Genomic DNA, 21,983 nt, shown 5'->3' with positions numbered 1-21,983 from the left:
GAGAAGCCAACGCAATGAGAAACCTGTGCACCGCAACAAAAGAGTAGCCTCCACTTGCCCCAACTAGAGAAAGCCCACGCACAGCAACAAAGACCCAACACAGCCAAAAATAAATAAATTTATTTTTAAAAAAATTCTAGAAAAACAAACAAAAGAACATTCTTCAGTGCCATCAGCCAGGCTTTCCCCTTATTTTTCTAGCAACATATGAAAGTAAAGAGCCTGGAAGATGCAGAAAAGAATCCCAAAGCCATTGACACATGGATAGAGAGCATCTCTGAATTACACCGCTCCAAGCCCCCTGCGACTGTGCACTACACCAGGTAAGAAATAGTACATTCTTCACTGTAGTAACCCATGGTAACTTTCACCACCTGTGAAGCCATTGCTTCTGAGAAGGGGGTCCCAAGGCTGGGACATATTTGAGATAATATCAACCTGAGGATCTACGGATCCTGGCTGCTACTGGCTAAGAGTGTGGACATAAAGATTATGATTTATCTGGTATTATTACTTAGCCAGCTTCTCCAAACCCCAGGTCCTGGGTAAGTTTGGCCCACCCAGTCTATGTTCTCCTGAAATCCTAATGTGCCAGACTGAGAATCTCCCTTCAGTCTAGAATATCCTGATGCAGAGATTGCTGATACCTGCCCATGTTCTCTATTCACGTTTACTTGTAGGCCTATGCCCGATATTGACATGCTGATGCAGGAATGGTCTCCAGAGTTTGAAGAGCTTTTGGGAAAGGTGAGTGGAAGGTAGCAGGAGCTAAGAAAGTGTGGCATTCATTCTAGGGCCCAGTGTTTTCTCTCTTCTTGTATTACTATTATCATTAACTTTTAAATTGAAGTATAATACAAAATCAGAAACATACATATAAGTGTTGGTTAACTTTCACCAACTGAACACCTTTGTGTAACCAACACATCAGATCAAAAAAACAGAACATCTCTGGCATCCTGGAAGCCCCTCAGGCTTCCACCTCCCAACGTGACTATTTTCCTGACTTCTAATAGCACAGATTAGGTCTGCCTGGTTTTTTGTGGGTTTTTTTGTTTGTTTTTTGGCCATGCCACATGGCTTGCGGGATCTCAGTTCCCCGACCAGATATTGAACCTGGAATCAGTGAAAGCCGGAATCCTAACCACTAGGCCACCAGGAAACTCCCTAGGTTTGCCAGTTTTGTATTTTATCTGAATATAATCATGTTCCTTTGTGTCTTATTTGCTCATCTATATTGTTCATCCATATGGAGAGTCATCCATATTGTTCAGACATCATGGTTATATATTTGTTCTCACAACTGTATGGTATTCCATTGTTTGAATATATCCATTCTATGACAGCCATTTGGGTAGCTTCCAGTCTGGGGATATTACAGATTACTCTGTAATATTATTGTCCTACTACTATGAGTACATACCTTTTGATGAACATATGTACTTTTTGTGTTATCACTTTAGACTCCACCTTTTCCACAGAGGTGTATATGCTATTCTAAGAAGCTGAAGTCCTATTCATAATGATCCTAAATTTTTAAAAAGTGCCCAGGAATATATTTAATAAGAAATTGTCAAGACTCTTTTGAAAACCAATTATAAAACTTTAGTGAAGGGCAGACACAAGCTCTGAGTGAATGAGGAGTCAAGCCCTGTTCCTGGAAGGGAGGGGTCAATCGCTCAGCACTGTCAGTCCTCCCCAGTTCACCGTGGAAATGGAAGGCCGTTTCAATTAGGATTTTAACTGCATTGTTTTAGAAACTGAAAATTCGGTAACAAAGTTTATCTGAGAGAATCAATTTTTAAGACTAATCATGAAAATTTTAGGGAAAAAATGAGGATTTGCCCTGTCAGACATTAGAAACACATTATAAAGCTGTAGTAAATAAAACAATAATGTACTGGTTAGGAATAGAAATAGATCAGCAGCACATAACAATCCAGACACAAACCCATGTAAATGTAGAAATTTGTTGTATAAGAAAGATGGTTATTTTAAATGATTAGAGGGACTTCCCTGGCAGTCCAGTGGTTAAGATTCCACACTTCCAATGCAGGGGGCGTGGCTTCGATCCCTGGTCGGGGAACTAATTATCCCACGTGCTGCGTGGCCAAAAGAAAAAAAAAAAAAACTAGTTTGGAATTAAATGATTAGAGATAGGATGGGTTGTGATGAGATGATTGACCAGCCATTTGAGAAAAATTAAATAGATCTAAGCCTCAACCATATGCATATAGGAATTCTAAATGAATTAAACAGTTAAAACAAAAATAAAACTATACAGGACTTGCCTGGCGGTCCAATGGTTAAGACTCCACGCTCTCAATGCAGGGGACACGGGTTCGAGCCCTGATCGTGGAACTAAGATCCCGCATGCCACGTGGTGCGGCCAAGAAGAAAAAAAGTTACTTACATATATATGTGACATTACTGTCCAAGCAAAAAGCTCTTACATATCAAGAAAAGAAAACTGAGCAAAGATGATAACAGGTCCTTCCTGGCCACGGTGCTTAAAATTGCTTCACCACGTTCCCCAAGCTCTTTCCCTGCTTTTTCTCCATGCTACTTACCTTCTAACATACTGTATACCTTACTAATTTTGTCTTTTGTTTCTCCCTACTAAAATATAAGCTCCATGAAGACAGAGTTTTCGGTACATGTTTATTGAGAAATTGTTGTAAAAGCAAAAAATTTGAAAACAATCTCTTTTCTCACAGCATTTTAAAGCTATAGCTGAAGAAAACTGTTTGATTAGGGAATTGAATAGATGGATTGTAGTACATCCATTCAGTGAAATACACAATGGAGTATCATTTGGCCTTATTTTGCTCTGATACAGAGAAATACCAATGACATGTTGTTACATGGAAAAAGGAAATTGCAGAACCATCTACTCTGATTTTTGTAAAAAGAGAACAAAAAATTTTTAAGAAGCCAGTGGTTTTTAAACTTACAATATTAGTTTAGATCTGGAGCCTGCTGAGATGTCATGTCATTTTTTTCTGTTCCTGTGGTGTCCAAGGACCATTAGGCCTTCTAACACCAAGTAACTATAAATACTTGGCCATAACTTGGGTCCAGTTTCTTCTTCACAAATACACACAGGAAGACTGCATGGCAGTATATTTTACTTATAAAATATTTTGGTCCTGTTATATCATATGCTACTTTGGTGGTTAATGAGTATAACCATTTTACTGATCAGGGGGAAAAGAAAAGGCACGTTGTATTATTTGCTAGGGCTGCCATAACAAAGTGCCACAGACTGGGTGGCTTAAGCAACAGAAATTTATTTTTTCACACTCTGGAAGCTAGAAGTTGGAGATCAAATTGTCAGCAGAGTTGATTTCTTTTAGACCCTTTCTCCTTGGCTGTCTCCTCCCTGTGTCTTCACATGGTCTTCCCTCTGTATGTGTCTAGGTCCTAATTTCCTCTTCTTATAAGGATTCCAGTCATACTGGATTAGGATTCACCCTAATGACCTCATTTTAACTTCTCTTTTTTACGACCATATCTGCAAATATAGGCACATGATCTGAGGCACTTAGAGGTTAGGACTTAAAACATATGAATTTTGGGGGAACACAATTCAGCCCATGTCACCCCTTATGCTCGGAGCTCTTTTGCTTCAGAGAGAGTGAGTGATGCTAGGACCACTGAAATTTCAGCCTTTTGACTCGGGTCCATCCCGTGCCCCTCCTAGGTGAGCCTGCCCACAGCAGAGACTGACTGCAGCCTGGCACAGTACATAGACATGATCTGTGGTGAGCCCTTCCATCCCTTCCTTGACCCCCATCTCTGGATAAAGTCATTGTGGGCTGTTGAAAAGGCCAGTTCACTCTGAGTTGCAGCCTTTACTTTAAGCCCGTTGTGCTATTTGGCAGCACGCGAGGGTGGTATTTGGGTTTATGTGACTACCTGCTGGGTATTTAACCCCCAGAGTTATAGTCACACATCCCGTCTGGGAGGGGACTGGCCATCCTAAACAGAAATGCCCCATAGCTTCCGGATTTTTGTTTATTTCTGCTCACGGGAGTTCTTGATTTCAGCCATCCTAGACATCCCCATCTACAAGAGTCGGATTCAGTCCCTCCACCTGCTCTTTTCCCTCTACTCGGAATTCAAGAACTCACAGGTAAGACCAGCATTGGAGATTGACTTAAGCTGTAGTGAGGACTGCTGCTGTCGCCACTATTTTGGGTCTGCTGTGATTCTGTCCTGTGACAATGGAGAATGTCTCTGCCTGGAGTTACCATCACCCTTCCCCATAACGAAGGGAACTGCAAAGCAGGCAGGGGTGGGGCTTGTAAAGGAAGGGGAAGTAGAAGCAATGTGGGCCTTAGACAAGGCTAGGTAAGGATCTACAGTGGACACTCATTCTCACAGGAGAACCAAGTGGCCTAATGAATGGAAGCAGGAAGCAAGGTTAGTTCTTGCTAAAATGTAGTAACTAGTATGTCCTCAATCCTTCACATTCCCTCTCTCTCCTCACAGCATTTTAAAGCTCTAGCTGAAGGCAAGAAAGCATTCACCCCTCCATCCAACTCCACCTCCCAAGCAGGAGATGCAGAGACATTAACCTTCAGCTGAGACACCTCCCATGTCACTCTGTTTCACGGCTGAGCTGGCTTCTCTGCCCCATCTGAGAAGGAGGGATCACTGTCAGCCACTTGGCGGCCTTGCCTGCCTCACAGCTTGATTCGGAGACAGCGCACGTCTTACTGCCCTCTCTGCCAGAAAGCACTGCCATGGTCGTTAAATGGCTAATGCCTGTGTCAGAGTTCCTTCCCATGGAAATTAATTATGCATCTACACTACTGTGGGGATGTGAGTTAGAATCTCTGGAATTCCTGGGATCCCAGGATGCTCAGGTTGGGAGGAAGGCTTAAAAGATGTTCTTTTGAGATAGCAATAGAATTATTTTCTTTCATTCTTAAAGTTGGTTGGCAAAGATTTTACAAATAAAATGCTCTTATCTTTCAGGTTATCCTGCTGTCCTTGAAATATGAAAGAGAGAAGGCAGACTGAGCATAGGCAGAGATAAGGAACTTGGCCTAGGAATAGGCATTAAGTGAATAGCAGTTTAAGCAAATCAACTTTGTGAAATAAAATCAAACCCCAGTCCTCCAAGGTTGGCAACAGAGGGGGAACTTTTTTCTCCCAGAACTTATTTTTTCTGGGGGTCTCCCACCAGGTAGTGCTATCTGCCTTACAGGCTACCTGCCTGTCTAGCTCCAGACCTGTCTGGTTGTGGTCTCAGGGAGCCTAGCTATTGCAGTCACCCAGGTGAGAGATGATGGTGTCTTGGACTGGGTGGTAGTGGTAGAGATGGACAGATTCAGGAAATATTTTGGAGGTTTTATCAGCTAAGCTCCAGTCAGAAACCATACTAGTTATTTCTAACAAAGGATGTTAATTTAAGTATGGGCAGTTGGTTACAAAAGTGTTGGAAGGGCTGAAGAAACAAAAGGGAGAATGGAGAGTGCTGAAGGAACAAGAGGCTAAAGGGGAGTGTCCACTGCTGGAAACAGAAGAGCTGCCACAGTGGCTGGGATGGCTGAGCAGGTCCGAGACCCTCACCCCTACTACAGCCACCCTGGGCAAGCACTGCTGCCTCCTCTATCCCACCCTCTCCTAGCTTGCTGGTGCCTCCCACTGGCAGAAATTAACAGCTGGCAAGGGAATCTGGAAAATCGAGCAGCATAAAGTATAGAAGGGAAGGTGTGGGGTACGAGACAACAGATAAGCAACCAGGAGAGGTGGAACCAACAGAACTTAGTGATAGAGTGAATGTGGGGGAGGGAAGAGAAGAAAGGGCGACTCCCAGGTTCTCTGGCTTGAGCAGCTGGGCGGGTAATGGAGCCAAGTACTGATACACGGGGCAAGAACTGATCGGAGCGGAAAATTACAGTAAGATGCTACAGCCTAATACATACCTGAGAAGCACGAGACAGGAGGGGCATCGTTTCCTACAGACCCTTAAGCCAACTCTGATGTTCATCTCATGCTTGAACTTGAGCAGGAACATCTGAGCTCAGGCCTCACTTTGACACCATGTTGGGACCAGGTGCTCTGCTCCCAGATGGATGCCATTAATGCTCACATTTCACTCAAGGAAAAAGAGAGGCAAAAACGTGATAGGAACTCAGATTCTCCATCAGGTTTTCAGGGAACAATCAGACTGCCTTCTTTGGCTAGAACTGAGACTCAGCTCTAGTAAGTATAGTCGACTCTCGTTATCCACAGTAGCTATGTTCTATCAAGTCACCGCAGACACAATTAGCAAACACTGAACCACTGCTCCTGGGGGAAATATAAGGTAAGGTTCCTGTGTGCCTCTGTCATAACATTGTCGTCAGCAACCATTGATTCATTGAACTCACAGCCACCAGCACTGTAAGTCATGCCATAATGAAGCTTATCTAACGCACTCTCTCTGTAAGGCACATGACAGCCTTACTACACTTAGTTAACTCTAGCCAGCACCTCAGCACTATGCGGGTGGGGGCCATTTAATTTATTTATTTTCAAATATTTATTGTATTTATTTGGCTGCGCATGTCTTAGTTGTGGCACAGGGGATCTTTTTTTTTTTTTTTCAGTTGTGGCATGTGGGATCTAGTTCCCTGACCAGGGATCGAACCCAGGCCCCCTGCATCGGGAGCATGGAGTCTTAGCCACTGGACCATGAGGGAAGTCCAGGGGGGCCATTTTAAACACTGAAACCACCACCAACAAGCAAGAAATGAGGCATTAGGTACATCTTGGATAGGGCACTCGTTTAGAGTGTGAGAGCCGAAACCAGGAGGCAGGATGTCGCCTTGTTCAGCCTCAGCTGGGAAGGTACGTGTCGGGCGACTCACATTTTTCACTGCTCTAAGCATGTTTGCAAACGATTGTAAAAACACTGCAAGTATCGATTTTAGGATTACAGATACATTTTAGTAAGTGAATTCGCAAATACAGAATCTGCAAATAATGAGGATCAGCTGCCTGAGTTACTGGCTGATGCGCAGGCCTGTAATGTTAGCCTGTCTCCCTACCCTAGCACGTCCACTGACCTGTCCGGTGAGCACTTCAGACACTGTTTCTATCGTGGGCTCCTCCTCCTCCACAATCTGAGGTTACTCTCTTTTGGCTACTTGATCTGTGGCCCTAGAAAAATAAGTTAACTTCTATGCCTCAGTTACTCTAGCTATGAAACAGTTATAATAAACACTAACTTAACTCCTAGGCTTGTCCTATGGGTGAAAATATGTGAAAAGATTAAATGCCACAAAATGTAAGATCTAATAATTATGTTACTAAGTACAAATTTTTCACTTGGCCTTTTAGACTTTCCATTTGGCTATTCTCTCCCTGCCCGAGATTCTCATTTTTCTAATTCCCCAGCGAAAACCACAAAACCAGCCTGCTTGCCATGCTCTACACATGATTCATGAGTTCCCTCTTCTAACTAAACCTTTATGCAGTCTATTTTCCTGGCTTGAAGTGTCCCTCCCTTCTGCTATCCCAGGCTCTCTACATTTCTAAATAAATAAAACTTGAACACAAGTATTTACATTTGCATTCCCTCCTTTAACCTTCCTACAATGACAGTATAGGAATTTTTTTTTAAAGGTATAAACCAGCAAGGACAGATAATAGGAAAGAAAATGACTATAGACCAGAGAGCAATACAATTTTGAAAGATGGACAAGTGGTAACAGATTTAGTGGGCAGGGGGAGGGGAAAAAACCTGATACTTGATTTCCAGTAGAGGAGAGGGACAGAGAAACCAATAAGAAGTAAGCCATTTGACACTGCAGAGTCCTGGAAAGGATCAGGAATCGAAAATGTCAGATATTTCTGATGGCATGTGTGCAGGGAGGGGCTGCAGACAGGAGGATTGGCTGAAGGTTTGTAGAAAGATGGGATCCCCAGAACCTTCCCTATCTGTGCTGCCCACCTCCTTACCCTGGCAGAAGATAGTCCCCTTTAAACCAAGGCGCCTCTGGACATGAGAACACCAAGCAATTCTGAGGACAGGAATAAGGGGCCATATTTAAAATAAGAGGACAAAATAGAGGAATGAGCAATGAGACCCTCAGCCCTCTTCTGGCTTATCCCTCCAAAGCACAATATCGGAGGAGTCCTCCCTTGGGAAACTGGTCAGCCAAAGAGAAAAGACCTAAAGATATTGACAGAGAGTCTTCAAGCTTATGGACTTACTTGGTCCCCCCTACCTACCATCAACTTCCATTCAGCTTGCGGGTATCTCATTCTTGTGCATGTGTGTGTGTGTATGTGTGCGCAGGCATGCTTGCAACTCTCATTCTTAAATGTGAATGTACCGTCACCAGGCATTTGAAGAAAGCCAGAAAAAGACAAAAACAGTACAAAGGATATCAGAGAAGCAAAGCAGGCAAGATATGAAAAAAATTTTTTTAACTATAATATTCATAGAGCAGTAGTTCTCAAGTTTGGTTGCATGTTAGAATCAACTGGATATATATATATATTATTATTTTTAATATTTATTTGGTGCACTGGGTCTTAGTTGCGGCACGTGGGATCTTTAGTTGCGGCATGTGAACTCTTAGTTGCGGCATGTGGGATCTAGTTCCCTGACCAGGGATCGAACCCAGGCCCCCGGAATTGGGAGTGCAGAGTTTTAGACACTGGACCACCAGGGAAGTCCCAACTGGAGATTTTTTTTTTTTTGCGGTACGCAGGCCTCTCACTGTTGCGGCCTCTCCCGTTGCGGAGCACAGGCTCTGGACGCGCAGGCTCAGCGGCCATGGCCCATGGGCCCAGCTGTTCCGCGGCACGTGGGATCCTCCCAGACCGGGGCACAAACCCGTGTCCCCTGCATCGGCAGGTGGACTCTCAACCACTGCACCACCAGGGAAGCCCTGGAGATATTTTAAAGATAAGTTTCCTCTCCCAGACAACACACCAGACTAATGAAATCACAATCTCTGGAGGTAGGATACAAGAATCCATATTTTTTAACTTCCTCAGATTAGTTCAATATGCAGACAAATTTGAGAACCACTGTCAGAGATGAGAAGATTCCATATCCATGAAATATTGGGCTGGCCATTGGGCTGGCCAAAAAGTTCATTCGGTTAGTGAATACATTGTTCAATAAAATTCTTGGTGAAAATGAAAAATGTGTGGGACTTCCCTGGTGGCGCAGTGGTTAAGAATTTGCCTGCCAATGCAGGGGACCTGGGTTCAAGCCCTGGGCCAGGAAGATCCCACATGCCGTGGAGCAACAAAGGCCGTGCACCACAACTACTGAGCCTGAGCTCTATAGCCTGCAAGCCACAACTACTGAGCCCATGTGCCACAACTACTGAAGCCCACGTGCCTAAAGCCCGTGCTCCACAACGAGAAGCCACAGCAATGAGAAGCCTGCACACCACAACGAAGAGTAGCCCCCGCTCACCGCAACTAGAGAAAGCCCACGCGCAGCAATGAAGACCCAACGCAGCCAAAAATAAATACATACCTACATTTATTTTAAAATAAATACATACATGGGCTTTCCTGGTGGCGCAGTGGTTGAGAGTTCGCCTGCCGTTGCAGGGGACGCGGGTTCGTGCCCCGGTCCAGGAAGATCCCACATGCCGCGGAGCGGCTGGGCCCGTGAGCGATGGCTGCTGAGCCTGCGCGTCCGGAGCCTGTGCTCCGCAACGGGAGAGGCTACAACAGTGAGAGGCCCGCATACCGCAAAAAAAACACATACATTTATTTTAAAATAAATAAATAAAAAAAAATAAAAAGGTAAATAACAAAGTAATTTCTCAGACCACAATGGAATGAAGTTAGAAAACAATAAGGAGAACTGAAAAATTTTGTGTAAATTAAACAATACTCTCAACCAATGGGGCAAAGAAGAAGTCACAAGGAAAATTAGAAAATACTTAGACATAAATGAAAACAAAAATACAGCATTCCAAAACTAATGGGCTACAGCAAAAGCAGTGCTCAGAGGCAATTTATAGCTGTAATTGCTTACATTAAAAAAGAAGGAAGATCTCAAATAAGCAATCTGACTTTGCAACCTGAGGAACTAGAAAAAGAACAAACTAAACTCAAAGCTAGCGGAAGGGGGACTTCCCTAGCAGTCCAGTGGTTAAGACTCCACGCTTCCAACGCAGGGGGCGTGGGTTCGATCCCTGGTCAGGGAACTAAGATCCTACTTGCCACACGGCGCAGCCAAAAAAAAAAAAAAAAGCTAGCAGAAGGAAGCAAATGATAAAGATTAGAGCAGAGATAAATGAAAGAGAATAGAAAAACAATAGAGAAAATCAACAGAACCAAAAGTTGGTTCTTCAAAAAGATTAACAGAATTGAAAAGCCTTTAGCCAATTGTCTAAGAAAGAGACTCAAATAACTCCAACCAGAAATGGAAGTGGGGACATTACTACCAATCCTACAGAAGTGAAAAAGAGCAGAGGGTACTATGAACAGTTGTATGCCAACAAACTGGATAGCCTAGATGAAATGGACAAATTCCTAGAAACACAAAACTTACCAATACTGAAAAAGAAAATTTGTAAGACCTATAATTAGAAGATTGAATCAGTAATCAAAATTTTTTTAAAAATCAAAGTAAAATACACAAAACATGAAATTTACCATTTTAACTATTTTTAAGTGTACAATCCAAGGGCATTCGCATTGTTGGGCAACCATCACCACTGTCCAGCTTATGAACTTTTTCATTATCGCCAACTGAAACTCTGGACCCATTAAACAACGATTCCTTCCTTTCCCTCCCTCAGTCCCCAGTAACTTCTATTTTCTGTCTCTATGGATTTGCCTAGTCCAGGTACCACATAAGTTGACTCATACACAATTTGTCCTTTTGTATCTGGCTTACGGCACATAGCATAATGTTTTCAAGGTTCATCCATGTTGCAGCATGTGTCAGAATGGCCTTCCTTTTTAAAAAGCTGAATAATATTCCATCGTGTGTATATACCACATCTCCTTTATCCATTCATCTGTTAATGGACATTTGCATTTCCACCTTTTGGCTGCTGCAAATAACGCTGCTGTTAATATTGGTGTACAAATAACTGTTAGAGTCCCTGCTTTCAGTTCTTTGGGGAATAAACCTAGAAGTGGAATTGCTGGATCTATAGGGTAATTCTATATTTAACTTTTTTTTTTTTTTTTTTTGGCGGTACGCGGGCCTCTCACTGTGTGGCCTCTCCCGTTGCGGAGCGCAGGCTCCGGATGCGCAGGCTCAGCGGCCATGGCTCACAGGCCCAGCCGCTCCGCGGCATGTGGGATCTTCCCGGGCCGGGGCACGAACCCGCGTCCCCTGCATCGGCAGGCGGACTCTCAACCACTGCGCCACCAGGGAAGCCCTATATTTAACTTTTTGAGGAACTGCCATACTAGCTTCCATAGTGGCTGCACCATGTACATTCCCACCAGCAGTGCACAAAGTTGAACATTAATTTTTACAAGTCTTGATTAAATAGTCTATTGTGTCTGGAGAAATTCAGTAAAACATAGTCCAGGTGGGAAAATGCAGCCTGAGCTGTGCCTGCCCAAAATGTTGGACTGCTGTATGTTCCAGCTCAAGGTAACTAGTGACCTGCCTATTATTGGAGAATAAAGATTAAAGATTAGGTGAGTAAAGTATATAAAAATTGGGGAATTCCCTGGCGGTCCAGTGGTTAGGACGCCACGCTTTCACTGCCGAGGGCCCGGGTTCAATCCCTGGTTGGGGAACTAAGATCCCGCAAGCTGTGCGGTGCAGCCAAAAATAAAAAATAAAAATTGGTCTTCTTTCCCAGGAAAGATTGAACTGTCATGTTAAGGGTATTAGTAATGCTTGAAAATTCCATGATCCTTAGATCAAAAAGATTTCAGAAATATCAGAGAAGTAACCAGATCAGGGATCCCCCCCCCGATATTTTATTATGAAAACTGTTAAATAAAAGAACTTTGGAAGAATTGTACAGTGAATTCTAAATACTCACCAACTAAATCCTACAATTAACATTTTGCTTTATCACACGTCCATACCTCCCTATCCATTCGTCAGTCTATCTTACTTTTTGATACATTTCAAGTAAGTTGCAGACATCAGTACACTTCACCCTTAAACACTTCAGCATGCTGGAGAGGGTATAGAGAAAAAGGAACCCTCCTAGACTGTTGGTAGGAATGTAAATTGGTGCAGCCACTATGGAATACAGTATGGAGGTTCCTCAAAAAACTAAAAAGAGAGCTACTGTATGATCCAGCAGTCCCACTCCTGGGCACATATCCGGAAAAGACAAAAACTCTAATTCTAAAAGTTACATGCACCCCAGTGTTTATAGCAGCACAATTTACAATAGCCAAGACTTGAAAGTAACCTAAGTGTCCATCAACAGATGAATGGATAAAGAGGATGATACACACACACACACACACACACACAGTGGAGTATTTCTCATCCATAAAATAGAATTAGGAGTTGGGGATTAAAAGATACACACTGGGCTTCCCTGGTGGCGCAGTGGCTGGGAGTCCGCCTGCCGATGCAGGGGACGCGGGTTCGTGCCCCGGTCCGGGAGGATCCCGCATGCCATGGAGCGGCTGGGCCCGTGGGCCGTAGCCGTTGAGCCTGCACGTCTGGAGCCTGTGCTCTGCGGCGGGAGAGGCCACAACAGTGAGAGGCCCGCATACCGCAAAAAAAAAAAAAAAAAAAGATACACACTGCTGTATATAGCGATAAGTAGTAATTCTTTCAATTAGAACAGACCACATGGTGTTAAAAAATGTTTACCTTGATGCACTATAAATTCTTTTTGTGTCTTTTAATTTTTCCAGATTTAAAAGACTTAAGAGTAGAATATCACACTGCTATATATAAAACAGATAAACAACAAGGACCTGCTGTATAGCACAGGGAACTATAGTCAATATTTTGTAATAACCTATAATGGAAAAGAATCTGAAAAAGAATATGTGTGTGTGTGTGTGTGTGTGTGTGAATCACGCTGCTGTACACCTGAAACTAACACACCTTTGTAAATCAATTATACTTCAGTTAAAAAAAAAAAACATATTTGAGGGAATGAAACAGATATACAGCATTCACTCAGTCAAGTTTATTGAGAATCTACCACGTGCTCAGCACTGTCCTCAGCAGTAACGTGAGAAAAATTACAAAACAAGATATCAAGAAGGGAAAAATACACTTTGCACTCTGTTAATCTGCAATCTTTTCCACGTTGCTTTTCAAAAGTGTTCTTGGGTCGTTTTGGGATATGTGATCTCCCTGCTTTTTCCATGTTCCCCTAAGGTTTCCAGCACTGTCAAGTTATGTGCCACTATGGCCATCCCCTAAAGAACAGAGGATGGGACAGGAAGAACAGCTTCCTGCTGATGGGGTAGTCAGGGCTGGGGTCCCATAGCGGGGTGGATACTTTGAGCAGGAACCCGTCAACCTCGAGGGCTCAGGGCACTCACAGTGAACCATAAAAAGGCCAGACTTGGGGAAGCCCCAGACAGGGCCCTGGGGCCCTTGCTCACCCCCTCCCTGGAAGATGTGCTTAAAGTGCTAACACTGTAAGAAAACAAGGCATAGCTACATGCAGGCCTGGACGCACCAGACTTCTCACCTCCCATTCTTCCCCTTTCTTGTGCTAACACCAGGCGCTGGCACCACCAGGGCCCAGGCCAGAGGGGAAGTCTAGTGCCAAGTGAAGAAGTGGAGAAGGTCCAATGTATAACCTGTGATGCCCAAGAGGGGGCTGGGGCAGAGAGGTATGCAGCAAAGGGTACTGGTTTGTGCTTGGCCAGCGCTGCTGGGCCAGAGGTGAGTTCCTGTGCAAAGGGCAGGTTGGTTCTCTACAGCTAGCAGGGTCCTAAATTTTCCCTGAGGGAACAAAGCTGCATAGCATGGGAAGGAGATCCAGGACGTGCAGGGCCCTCCCAACCAGGCTTGCCCCATGCCTGCTGTACACGGTGCTGAGGAGCACCGGTGTGGGGCAGAGCTGCCCCAAGCCGACAGGATCATGCCATGCCACGCTTAGATGCTGGATGACCTCCAGGCACACCTGGACAGACAGCCCCATCCGCCTGGGCACAGGCAATCATGCAGGCCCTCAACCAGAGTTGGAACAAGGGCTTAGGTCCACCTGGCAGCCTTGCCAAGGATACCAGTTACCCAGAGGACAAGCAAAAGTGGCAGTGGCATGGCCTCTTCCCGTTGGCAATGTGGCCAGGCCTTGGAGGAGGACCGGGAGGGTGCCCAGGGGCCAAGAATGCACCCTTTGTCTTGGCCTCAGTTCAGAGCCAGATCTCATCACTGCTCACACTGGACACCCGATAAATGTAGCCCAGCATTGGGAGACGGATGAAACCTGCAGGTCAGAGATCCCAGGAGACTCAGTCACCCTCATTCCTTGGAAGTTGGGAGACCACTCTCTGCCCCTTGGGGATTCAGAGGCCTTTGGCACAAGCAAAAGGGCCGGGGAGCCGGGCAGCAGGCCCCTTTCCCATACCTCGGCTGGTGAGGAGGCCGCCGGGCTCCGGATCCAGAAGCTCTGGCTGGCTGTTGTCCTGAGCCATCATCTGCTGGTCCGCTGGTTTCCCTGTGGGGTGACAAAGGGGATGGTGCCCGGGATGAGGTGTGTGCCCAGCGGGGTCTAGACCCTCCTAAGGCCCAGGGTCTCTCTTTTTCTCAGAAGCACCTCCACAGATAAAGCTGGGGCCAACAGAGGGTCCTGGACGTACCTCTGGAGTCCAGAGTGAGGTCGTTGAGCTGCAGGTGGGACGGGAGGGACATGTTCTCCCGCGGCAGGCGCACGTTGTTGAGTTTCAGGTTGTTGGAGTCACTACAGGGCAGAAAAAGGCTTGGATGGGCCCTGGCACCAGCGGGCACAGACTCCTGCTTGCGGCCCGTTCCCGAACTACCAGAAAGCCCAGGATCCCCCCTGTCCCCATGCTGCCTCTCCATTTGGCCCATCCACACAGCCCCAGGGAGAGTTACCTAGAGATCAGGGATGGGCGCCGGGAGGGGCCTGAGGAGAAAGAAACCACAGCAGTGTCTCAGTGTGCCCACCTGCTCTGGGCTCTGCCCCCTGCTCTCTTCAGGCCCAGAACCCTCAGGCAAGGGGTCTCTCAGATGCCCAGACTGGCTTCCCAGTGCCTGGCCCTGCTACCTGGGATGCACGTGGTCTAAATCATGGCCATGCCCAGGAAGACCTGTCCTACCACTTGTCAGAGACGTTCTGCCCATGGCCTTGCTGCCCACCCCCTGACCTCGCCTCCCCTTCCCCAGCCACCCTCTGCCGCCGCCCTGCTTTGGCCCTACCTTTGGTCTTCTTCGCTTTCCTGCAGACCAGACAGGCCACCAAGGTGCTGAACCCCACCAGGGTGCCCAAGGCAAGCCCTCCGGCCACAACGATCCCCAGCAGTGGCACTTCCACCCGGGTGGCCAGGAGCCCTGCAGGTCATTCTCTGGTTAGGTTCCACACGGGCAGGGCCCCCCAACTCTGAGATGCCACAGGTCACTACTCTGTCCTCCTTGCCCCAGGTGGCCAGGGACAGCTTTCACCAGACTCGCCCAAAAGGCAACAAGCCTTCCTGTTTCTGCACCACGATCCCACACCCATCCGAGGCTTTGCTGGGCCCGTGGCTGGCAGTGCTCACCTGGGGCCGGAAGCGAGGCGCTGGTGACACCCACGTCGTTGGTGGCCACCACGGACAGGTTCTGTGGCAGGCTGCGGAGCTGCAGTTGCACGGTGTGTTTGGTGAGCCAGGGGTAGTTCTGGGCATCCAGCACCAGGAAGTCAGAGGTGTTGACAGTCACCGGCCCATCCTCGTCGATCCAGGTCACGTTGGCAGGTGGGTTCGCACGCACCAGGGCAAAAAGGACGACCAGGAGGCCCGGGCCTTGAGCTTCCTGGTACTTAGCCCCAACCTGGGCAATCTCCGGCTTAACTGGTGCAAAGCAGAGAGAAGTATGTTCCCACCACAGCCCCTTGCACGCCTTCCCTTTCTTCCCAAACCCAGAAGGGAGCCAGGGGTCTGGACCTCTCCTTAGGGGGCACTGGGAAACAGGATGGCTGGGTCTGCCAGAGAGGCAGCATTTCGTACAAATGAAGGTTAAGAGTATAAACACTAGAACCAAAATGTCAAGATTTGAATCCTGGCTCTGCTGCTTACCAGCTGTATGACCCTAGGCAGATTGCTTAACCTCTCTGTGCTTCAGTTTTGTCGTTTGTAAAATAGGGACAACAACAGTAATTACCTCATAGGATTTTTGTGAGGATAAAGTGAGTTAATATTTGCAGAGTGCTTAAGTGTTTTTTAAATGTCCTACCAGACCACTTGCCTGGTGGCTGCTGGGGGTCCCTGGGCAGAGAACCTCTGTCTCTGTCCACCTGAGGAGCACTCACATTGCACATTGAGGAGGACGGAGGCGTTGGCTGACCGGCCACTGTCTGGGTCTTGCAGGGAGCAGTTGAGCTCATGCTGGGCCCGCTGGGCAGTGACAGTGAAAGTGCTGGTGCCTCCAGAGAAGGCCTCCCTGCCCACGCTCAGCAGTCTTGAGGTGCTGGTCTTCTGTAGCTGTCCATCCAGGTACCAGGCCAATCGGGGGGTGCCAGGCCCCCCTGCCACCCAGCAGGTGAAGGCGTGGCGTTCATTCTCTCGAAGTGCCCGCTCTGCCCAGGTATGACCATCAATTTGTGGCGCCAACTCCCCCCAACCTGGAACACAGGGGATTCTGTGGAGAGCTGGTGGAGGCTTAGTACTGTTCTGTGGCCGGGATGAGGTCCAGTTACAGAAGGGCAGCAGGCCAAGAGACAGAGCACCTGGGTTCTCTAACCAGGGACGGCTGGACCTTGGGGAGGTGGATGAAGGGAACCCAACTCTGGTGCCTGGAATGGGTACCCAAACTGAAGGTGCAGACAAGGAGGGGACAGAGGGGGACTTGACCGCACAAATGCATGGCCAAGGGATGAACAGGGGTGTACCTGAGCTCAGAAGGGCCGGCAGGAGCAGAAGTGTGTGCGGGAGGGTAGCTGGCCCTGGAGGCAGCGCCATGGTAGCCCCGGCCTGGGCCCCAGGCTGCCGAGAGAAGGGGGCAGGCCTCGATGTTAGCCAGGTGAGAGCAGACAAGCTTAATAACTGCTCCAGGAATTTACTCTCCAGAAACAAAAATAAACCATGCGCGGAAACACAAATGTAGAATGATCCACAGTAGTGAAGGCAAGGACGCAAATGGTCGAGCCCAAAGGTCCAAACCAGCCAGCACGTACCTGTACACCTTGCGGGCACAGAACTGAGCGCTGACTCCACGGGACAAACAGGCACACGCTCGCAGGTACACAGAAGCAAACTGCAACCATGCAGCCCGCACCCGGCCCAGAAACACACGCGCGCGCGCGCGCGCGCGTAAACACTCGGGTACACGTGCCCCTCCCCCAAAGGGACCGTCCTTCTCCCGACCCCGGCTCTCTCCTGCCCGCTTCCCTCACCCACCTACGCCCCTTCTCCCCTCCTCCGGATTTGGGCCGAAGAGAAGAGGATCCGGGACGCGGGGGTCGCGAAGCATGCCCGCCCCCGCCTCGCCCCGCCTTCCGGTGCGGCTCACCTGGCTCAATCCCCGAGAGCAGCCGGAGCGACTGCTCAGGTCTGATGAGCACTGCAGTCATCCGCAGGGGCTCGGGCTGCGCCAGGCAGGGCCAATCGATGCCCGACCTCGGCCCGAAGGACCCCCCCTCCCCCCCCCCAGGGCGGCGGCTCCGGGGCCACGTCCCGGGCCTCGCAGACAGCCTCCCGCGCGGGGGATACTTGAGCGCCCTTCCCTGCGGGGACGGCGGAGGATGCAGTCACAGGCGGTGGCTGGGAGAGCCGGCAGGTTTATTGGTTGCGGGCGCCCCCCCTTCCCTCACGCCCGCCCGCCGGCGGCTCAGCGCCGGTCGCGGGGCCCGCACAGCTGCCCCATCATGTCGGCCAGCATGCGGTTGCACAGCGCCGCATACGGGTTGAGCAGCACCAGCTGGCGCCGAGCGAACGGGCTGCCCAGCCGCGCCGCCCGCTCGAAGTCCCCGCGGGCGTCGTCGTCCCGGCCCTGCAGTCGCGCCACGAGCCCGCGCTGCACGAAGCTCTGGCGGGCGGCGCGACCCCGGCCGCCGCTCAGCGCCAGCGCGCGCTCCAGGTCCTCCAGGGCACCTGCGGGACCGACGGACGGGCGGGGGTCAGGGCCGCGGCCAGCAAGCGATCCGGCCCCGAGTGGAGGCTCTGGGGTTCGGCCGTTTACATCCCGCCTAGACTTGACCCTAGAGATCGGTATTGTTATTCCCTTTACGCAGATGAAGACTGGAAGAGTTGGCAAGACTCGGCCTGGGCTGCACAGCAGTTAGTGGCAGAGCTGGGACTGAAGTCCAGGTCTCGCCTTGTCCGTGTTATTTTCCACCATCTGATACATCAGAACACGGACGGAGGGTCACTATGTTATGAATCTGGCCCTGTTGCCAGGCGCGCATACGTTATTAACCATCTACCATGTGCCAGGTGACGGACTCCGAATCCCAGAGTCCAAAAACATTAGAATTAACTGACAACCATGTCTTATACAATAAAGTCCTTTTTTTTGGCCGCACCGCGGGGCATGCGGAATCTTAATTCGCCGACCAGGGATTGAACCTGTGACCCTGCAGTGAAAGCGCAGATTCTTAACCACTGGACCCCCAAGGAAGTCCCTCTCTAACTTTTGAAGACATTTCTCTCCTCTTTTCCATTGATGCCTTAAAACCGCTTCTCTCACCTGTGTTCTCTACTGACTGCCTCTTCTCATTCTTTATTTCCATGGTCTTCATTATTTTGTATCTAATTTTCTTTGAAAGAGGTCTTGGAGCCAGAGCTGGCCTGCAGCATTTTTGTTTTTATCATCCTCATAAATACTTGGCTTATTAGGCATCAGAGCTGTGAACTCAACCTCAGGCAGCCAGCTGGTATCCACTGGAGGGTACCGAGCTGCATTTCTTCTGGGCTCTGCTTCAATTCACTCAAGTTCTCTAGTCTATAGCGCCTGTCAGGGCAGGGCGCTGGGGGAGCGCCAGCAGCATCCTCAGCGAGGCTGATCTTCTCTGCTCTCTCTCTGTGTGTTCTGGTCCCCGGAACCCAGCAGAGGCTCTGCTCCCCATCCTGACTGGTCGGTTGAGAAGCTTTCTAATCACAGCATTCCTTGGTTTCCCTCAGAGGAGCTGGTCAGGAGGAATTGAAGGCCTTCTCCAGGCAGAATCCCCTCTGATGCTGTCTGGGGTTTTGGTCTGCAGGCTGTCCCAGCAGCCTTTATGGCCCTGCTCTGCCAAAGCCAAGTGGCAGACAAGCCTGGGAAAGGCCCTCAGAGTCCCCCAATATTCCCAGAATGGAGTGCAAACTCCTCAGCCTGGCATTCCTGGCCCCAGGAACACCTCTACCACCACGGGTCTCGATAGTCTAGTAGTTCCCAACTAGGCTTCTGTGGTTTACCCTTTAGTTGAAACCCGTTAGTGATTCCCGGTGTTTTCGAGACAAAGTCCGATCTCGGCCTAACGTTCGCAGTTGTTCACTCTCTGGCCCCTGTTTACCTCTCCAGGCTCTGGAGAGGCTCCATTCTTCCGGCACTCCCTTTTCCAGCCAGATTCCCTGTACCTGTCCACGACTTCAGGACCTCTACAGGCCGTGCCTTCTCCCACTCCCTGCCCTCCGTCCAGCTAACGCCTACTCATCCTTCAAAACTCACCCCTCAGGAACAGATCCCATGCTGAGCCCTGTCAGCTTGTTATGCTGCTATTATGTTTATGTGTCTGTTCTACCCTCTAGGCTGTGAGCTTCTTGAGAAGCATTATCATGTGGGGATTAAGAGCACAGGCTCTGGAGCCCTGCCACCTGGACCAGATCCCAGCTCTGCCGCTTCTCAGCTGTGTGAGTAGGAAGCTACTTAACCTCCATGCTTCAGTTTCTTCATCTGTAAAATGGAGATAAGAATAGCACGTACCTTTTAGGGTTGTTGTGAGGATGATACGAATGACTACAACTCACATGTGAAGTGCTGAGTGCCTGGCACACAGTAATTGCTATAAGCACTATAATCCTCCGCACCTAGCCCACTGCTAGAATGGTAGACTCTCATTAAATTTTTATCAATAAGTAAATGGAATGCAGTCCCCCTGACTCTCACAATATCCCGAAGAAATTAGCCGAGCCCACGGTATGTCTCTTATGGGTAGAGGCATACGTTCCAGAGGGGCTTAGTGACTTCCCACGCCCCATGCCCAAGCCCCACAGACACACCGCCTCTGGTCTGTGCCCTCCCCGGCCCCTCTGCACAGGCTCCAGGGACTCTCCCCTCACCTGCCACGTCTCCCTGGAGTCGCCGGGCCTGGGCTCGGTTGCTGTAAGCCGAGGCCCTCTCAGGCAGCAGGTTGATGGCTTGGCCAAACTTCTCCAGGGCTGTGCTGAGGTCGCCAGCCTCTGCTGCCATCACCCCTTGCAGCTCCAGGGCCTTGGCCTGCTCCAGCTGTGCTCGAGGGAAAACTCCATCTGTGCCAGGGAGGGAGCCAGGAGGGGACAGGTGTGCAGTTGGAAGCAGGAAGCAAAAGCCACCTGGGGCTTTGGAAACCTGGGACACGAGCCAAGGCTGACTGGGCAGGGGTGTAGGTCACAGCAGGAGTCAGATGCAGTGTTTGGGGCAGGGGGAACTGAGGTCAGCAAGGCAGAGAGCTAGCACTGCTTAAAGTTCCAAAGGGACCTGGGAAAGGGGCCTTGGTTGGCTCCCCACTGCCAAGAGAATGAAACCCAAACTCCTTAGCCTGTAGCTAAATGATTTGCTCGAGGTCACACCGCCCATAAGCTGCACCGCTTGGATTTGAACCCAGGTCTTTCTGGCTCTTCAGCCTGTCTCTGTTTTGTTCTACTCCACTGCTTCCAACAGGAAGGCCTCCATGACATACCCGGGTCATGAAAACCATTTCCAGTGTTTCTCTCAGCTTTTCAGCCTGAAGTTTCATTAAGGCTTAGGTTTCACTCCTTTAGAAACAAAGGGCATCAAAAACCCCTGACGCGGAAAGCAGGCCCCCTTAGGGGCTGGTGGAAAAGCCAGTGAGCGCACTCGCTCTGGAAGAATTAGCTCAGGGCTTGGCTTGTAAGGTGTGTGACACTGAATACTTGCTTAGGTTGGAGACGTTTAGCTGAGCCACCCCCTGCCCTGTTTCTCTCTTCCCTGCTGTGGAGGGTGACATACTCTGTAGTGACAAAGACGTGAGCGTTTCACATGGCCCCTCTCCCCATCAGCACAGTTAAGCTTGGACCATGGGGTGAACTGAGCGGGGAGGTAAGTTCAGAGGAGGGTGGTGGAGGAGAAACCTGGCTTTCTCCTCTGGGCACAGTGACCCTTGCCAAGCCCCCGTCAGTGCACTGAGGATCAGCAATCGTCATCCAAGGGTCGTGGAACAAGGGCCCTCGTAAGACCACCTACCTCTGCCACCCCAGCGAGGCAGCAGACCAGCCAATGTGGAGAGCTATACTCCAAGGTCGAATACTGACCTTCATCTCCTTCTTCCTTCTCTGCTTCCTCTCCCAGGTCCAACCCAACAATGTCTCCAAACGGAGTGTCGGGGTTGAAGATGGCCTGCAACACTGCCTGATCATTTGGAGTCCCCATGGTACTCAACTGCAAAATCCAAAAAGGTGACTCCCCGTGAGAGGGAGGAAAAAGGGGTGAGGGCCGAGCCTCCACCCAGCTGATCCAGAGGGAGGAGGTCCGTTTGAGGACCAGCCCACATGAGGAGTGTTGACCACTCCTTGGCTGCAGTGTAAACTCGGCCCCCTTTAACCTGGGGATAGTGACCCTGGCTTGACAGAATATATTTACGAACATTTCTCAACTGCCTCCCTACCCCCACCCCAGTCCTAGGGAGAAACAGAGTAAATAAATTGCATTTCAGCTTTAAGGTGGAGTGGAGCAAAGAGAGGGTACTGCCCAGGCT

At 49.0% G+C, this 21,983-nt stretch overlaps 3 protein-coding genes and 1 long non-coding RNA gene across 11 annotated transcripts in view; 2 read left to right on the top strand and 2 right to left on the bottom strand.

Moving 5' to 3' along the window:
* IFT46 (intraflagellar transport 46) overlaps nucleotides 1–4,987 on the top strand; it is a 16,214-nt gene extending 11,227 nt beyond the window's left edge. For both annotated transcript variants that reach the window (XM_030838367.2, XM_030838357.3), the window contains 5 exons: nucleotides 202–323; nucleotides 681–747; nucleotides 3,704–3,764; nucleotides 4,050–4,135; nucleotides 4,495–4,987. In XM_030838367.2, coding sequence (XP_030694227.1) covers nucleotides 202–323; nucleotides 681–747; nucleotides 3,704–3,764; nucleotides 4,050–4,135; nucleotides 4,495–4,590 — 432 coding nt within the window. In that variant the 3' untranslated portion in view covers nucleotides 4,591–4,987. The remainder of the gene's footprint in view (nucleotides 1–201; nucleotides 324–680; nucleotides 748–3,703; nucleotides 3,765–4,049; nucleotides 4,136–4,494) is intronic.
* The window catches only part of TMEM25 (transmembrane protein 25), a 26,377-nt gene extending 8,556 nt beyond the window's left edge, over nucleotides 1–17,821 (bottom strand). The window contains exons 1-9 of one of the 7 annotated variants that reach the window (XM_060304138.1): nucleotides 17,603–17,736; nucleotides 16,983–17,076; nucleotides 16,404–16,715; nucleotides 15,655–15,945; nucleotides 15,317–15,448; nucleotides 14,993–15,023; nucleotides 14,737–14,837; nucleotides 14,505–14,594; nucleotides 13,085–14,363 (exon numbers count right to left, since the gene is read on the bottom strand). In XM_060304138.1, the coding sequence (XP_060160121.1) occupies nucleotides 14,290–14,363; nucleotides 14,505–14,594; nucleotides 14,737–14,837; nucleotides 14,993–15,023; nucleotides 15,317–15,448; nucleotides 15,655–15,945; nucleotides 16,404–16,715; nucleotides 16,983–17,052 (1,101 nt within the window). In that variant the 5' untranslated portion in view covers nucleotides 17,053–17,076; nucleotides 17,603–17,736 and the 3' untranslated portion in view covers nucleotides 13,085–14,289. The other 6 variants (XM_030838326.3, XM_060304139.1, XM_030838309.2 and 3 more) reach the window with 6 other exon arrangements.
* LOC138842784 (uncharacterized) lies at nucleotides 17,664–21,983 on the top strand. Its single transcript, XR_011377635.1, has 3 exons — nucleotides 17,664–17,869; nucleotides 19,819–19,920; nucleotides 21,578–21,983. It is a non-coding gene; the product is annotated as an uncharacterized lncRNA (long non-coding RNA).
* Nucleotides 17,921–21,658, bottom strand: TTC36 (tetratricopeptide repeat domain 36). Its single transcript, XM_030838382.2, has 3 exons — nucleotides 21,541–21,658; nucleotides 20,350–20,538; nucleotides 17,921–18,183 (listed from the first exon to the last, which is right to left on the bottom strand). The coding sequence occupies exons 1-3, from the start codon at nucleotides 21,656–21,658 to the stop codon at nucleotides 17,921–17,923; spliced, it is 570 nt and encodes a 189-aa protein (XP_030694242.1).

The sequence above is a fragment of the Globicephala melas genome, chromosome 8 (assembly GCF_963455315.2).
Source record: "Globicephala melas chromosome 8, mGloMel1.2, whole genome shotgun sequence".
Classification (NCBI taxonomy): Eukaryota; Metazoa; Chordata; class Mammalia; order Artiodactyla; family Delphinidae; genus Globicephala; species Globicephala melas.
Note: the sequence above shows the minus strand (reverse complement) of the source record. Positions and strands in the feature narration are given on the sequence as shown.

Excerpts from the sequence above, each read along its gene's own strand:
- TTC36 (XM_030838382.2), bottom strand. The coding sequence starts at position 21,658 with ATGGGGACTCCAAATGATCAGGCAGTGTTGCAGGCCATCTTCAACCCC. Across the intron at positions 20,539-21,540 it reads GAAGGAAGAAGGAGATGAAG|ATGGAGTTTTCCCTCGAGCA; the intron begins GTCAGTATTCGA and ends TCCCTGGCACAG. Across the intron at positions 18,184-20,349 it reads ACTCCAGGGAGACGTGGCAG|GTGCCCTGGAGGACCTGGAG; the intron begins GTGAGGGGAGAG and ends TCGGTCCCGCAG.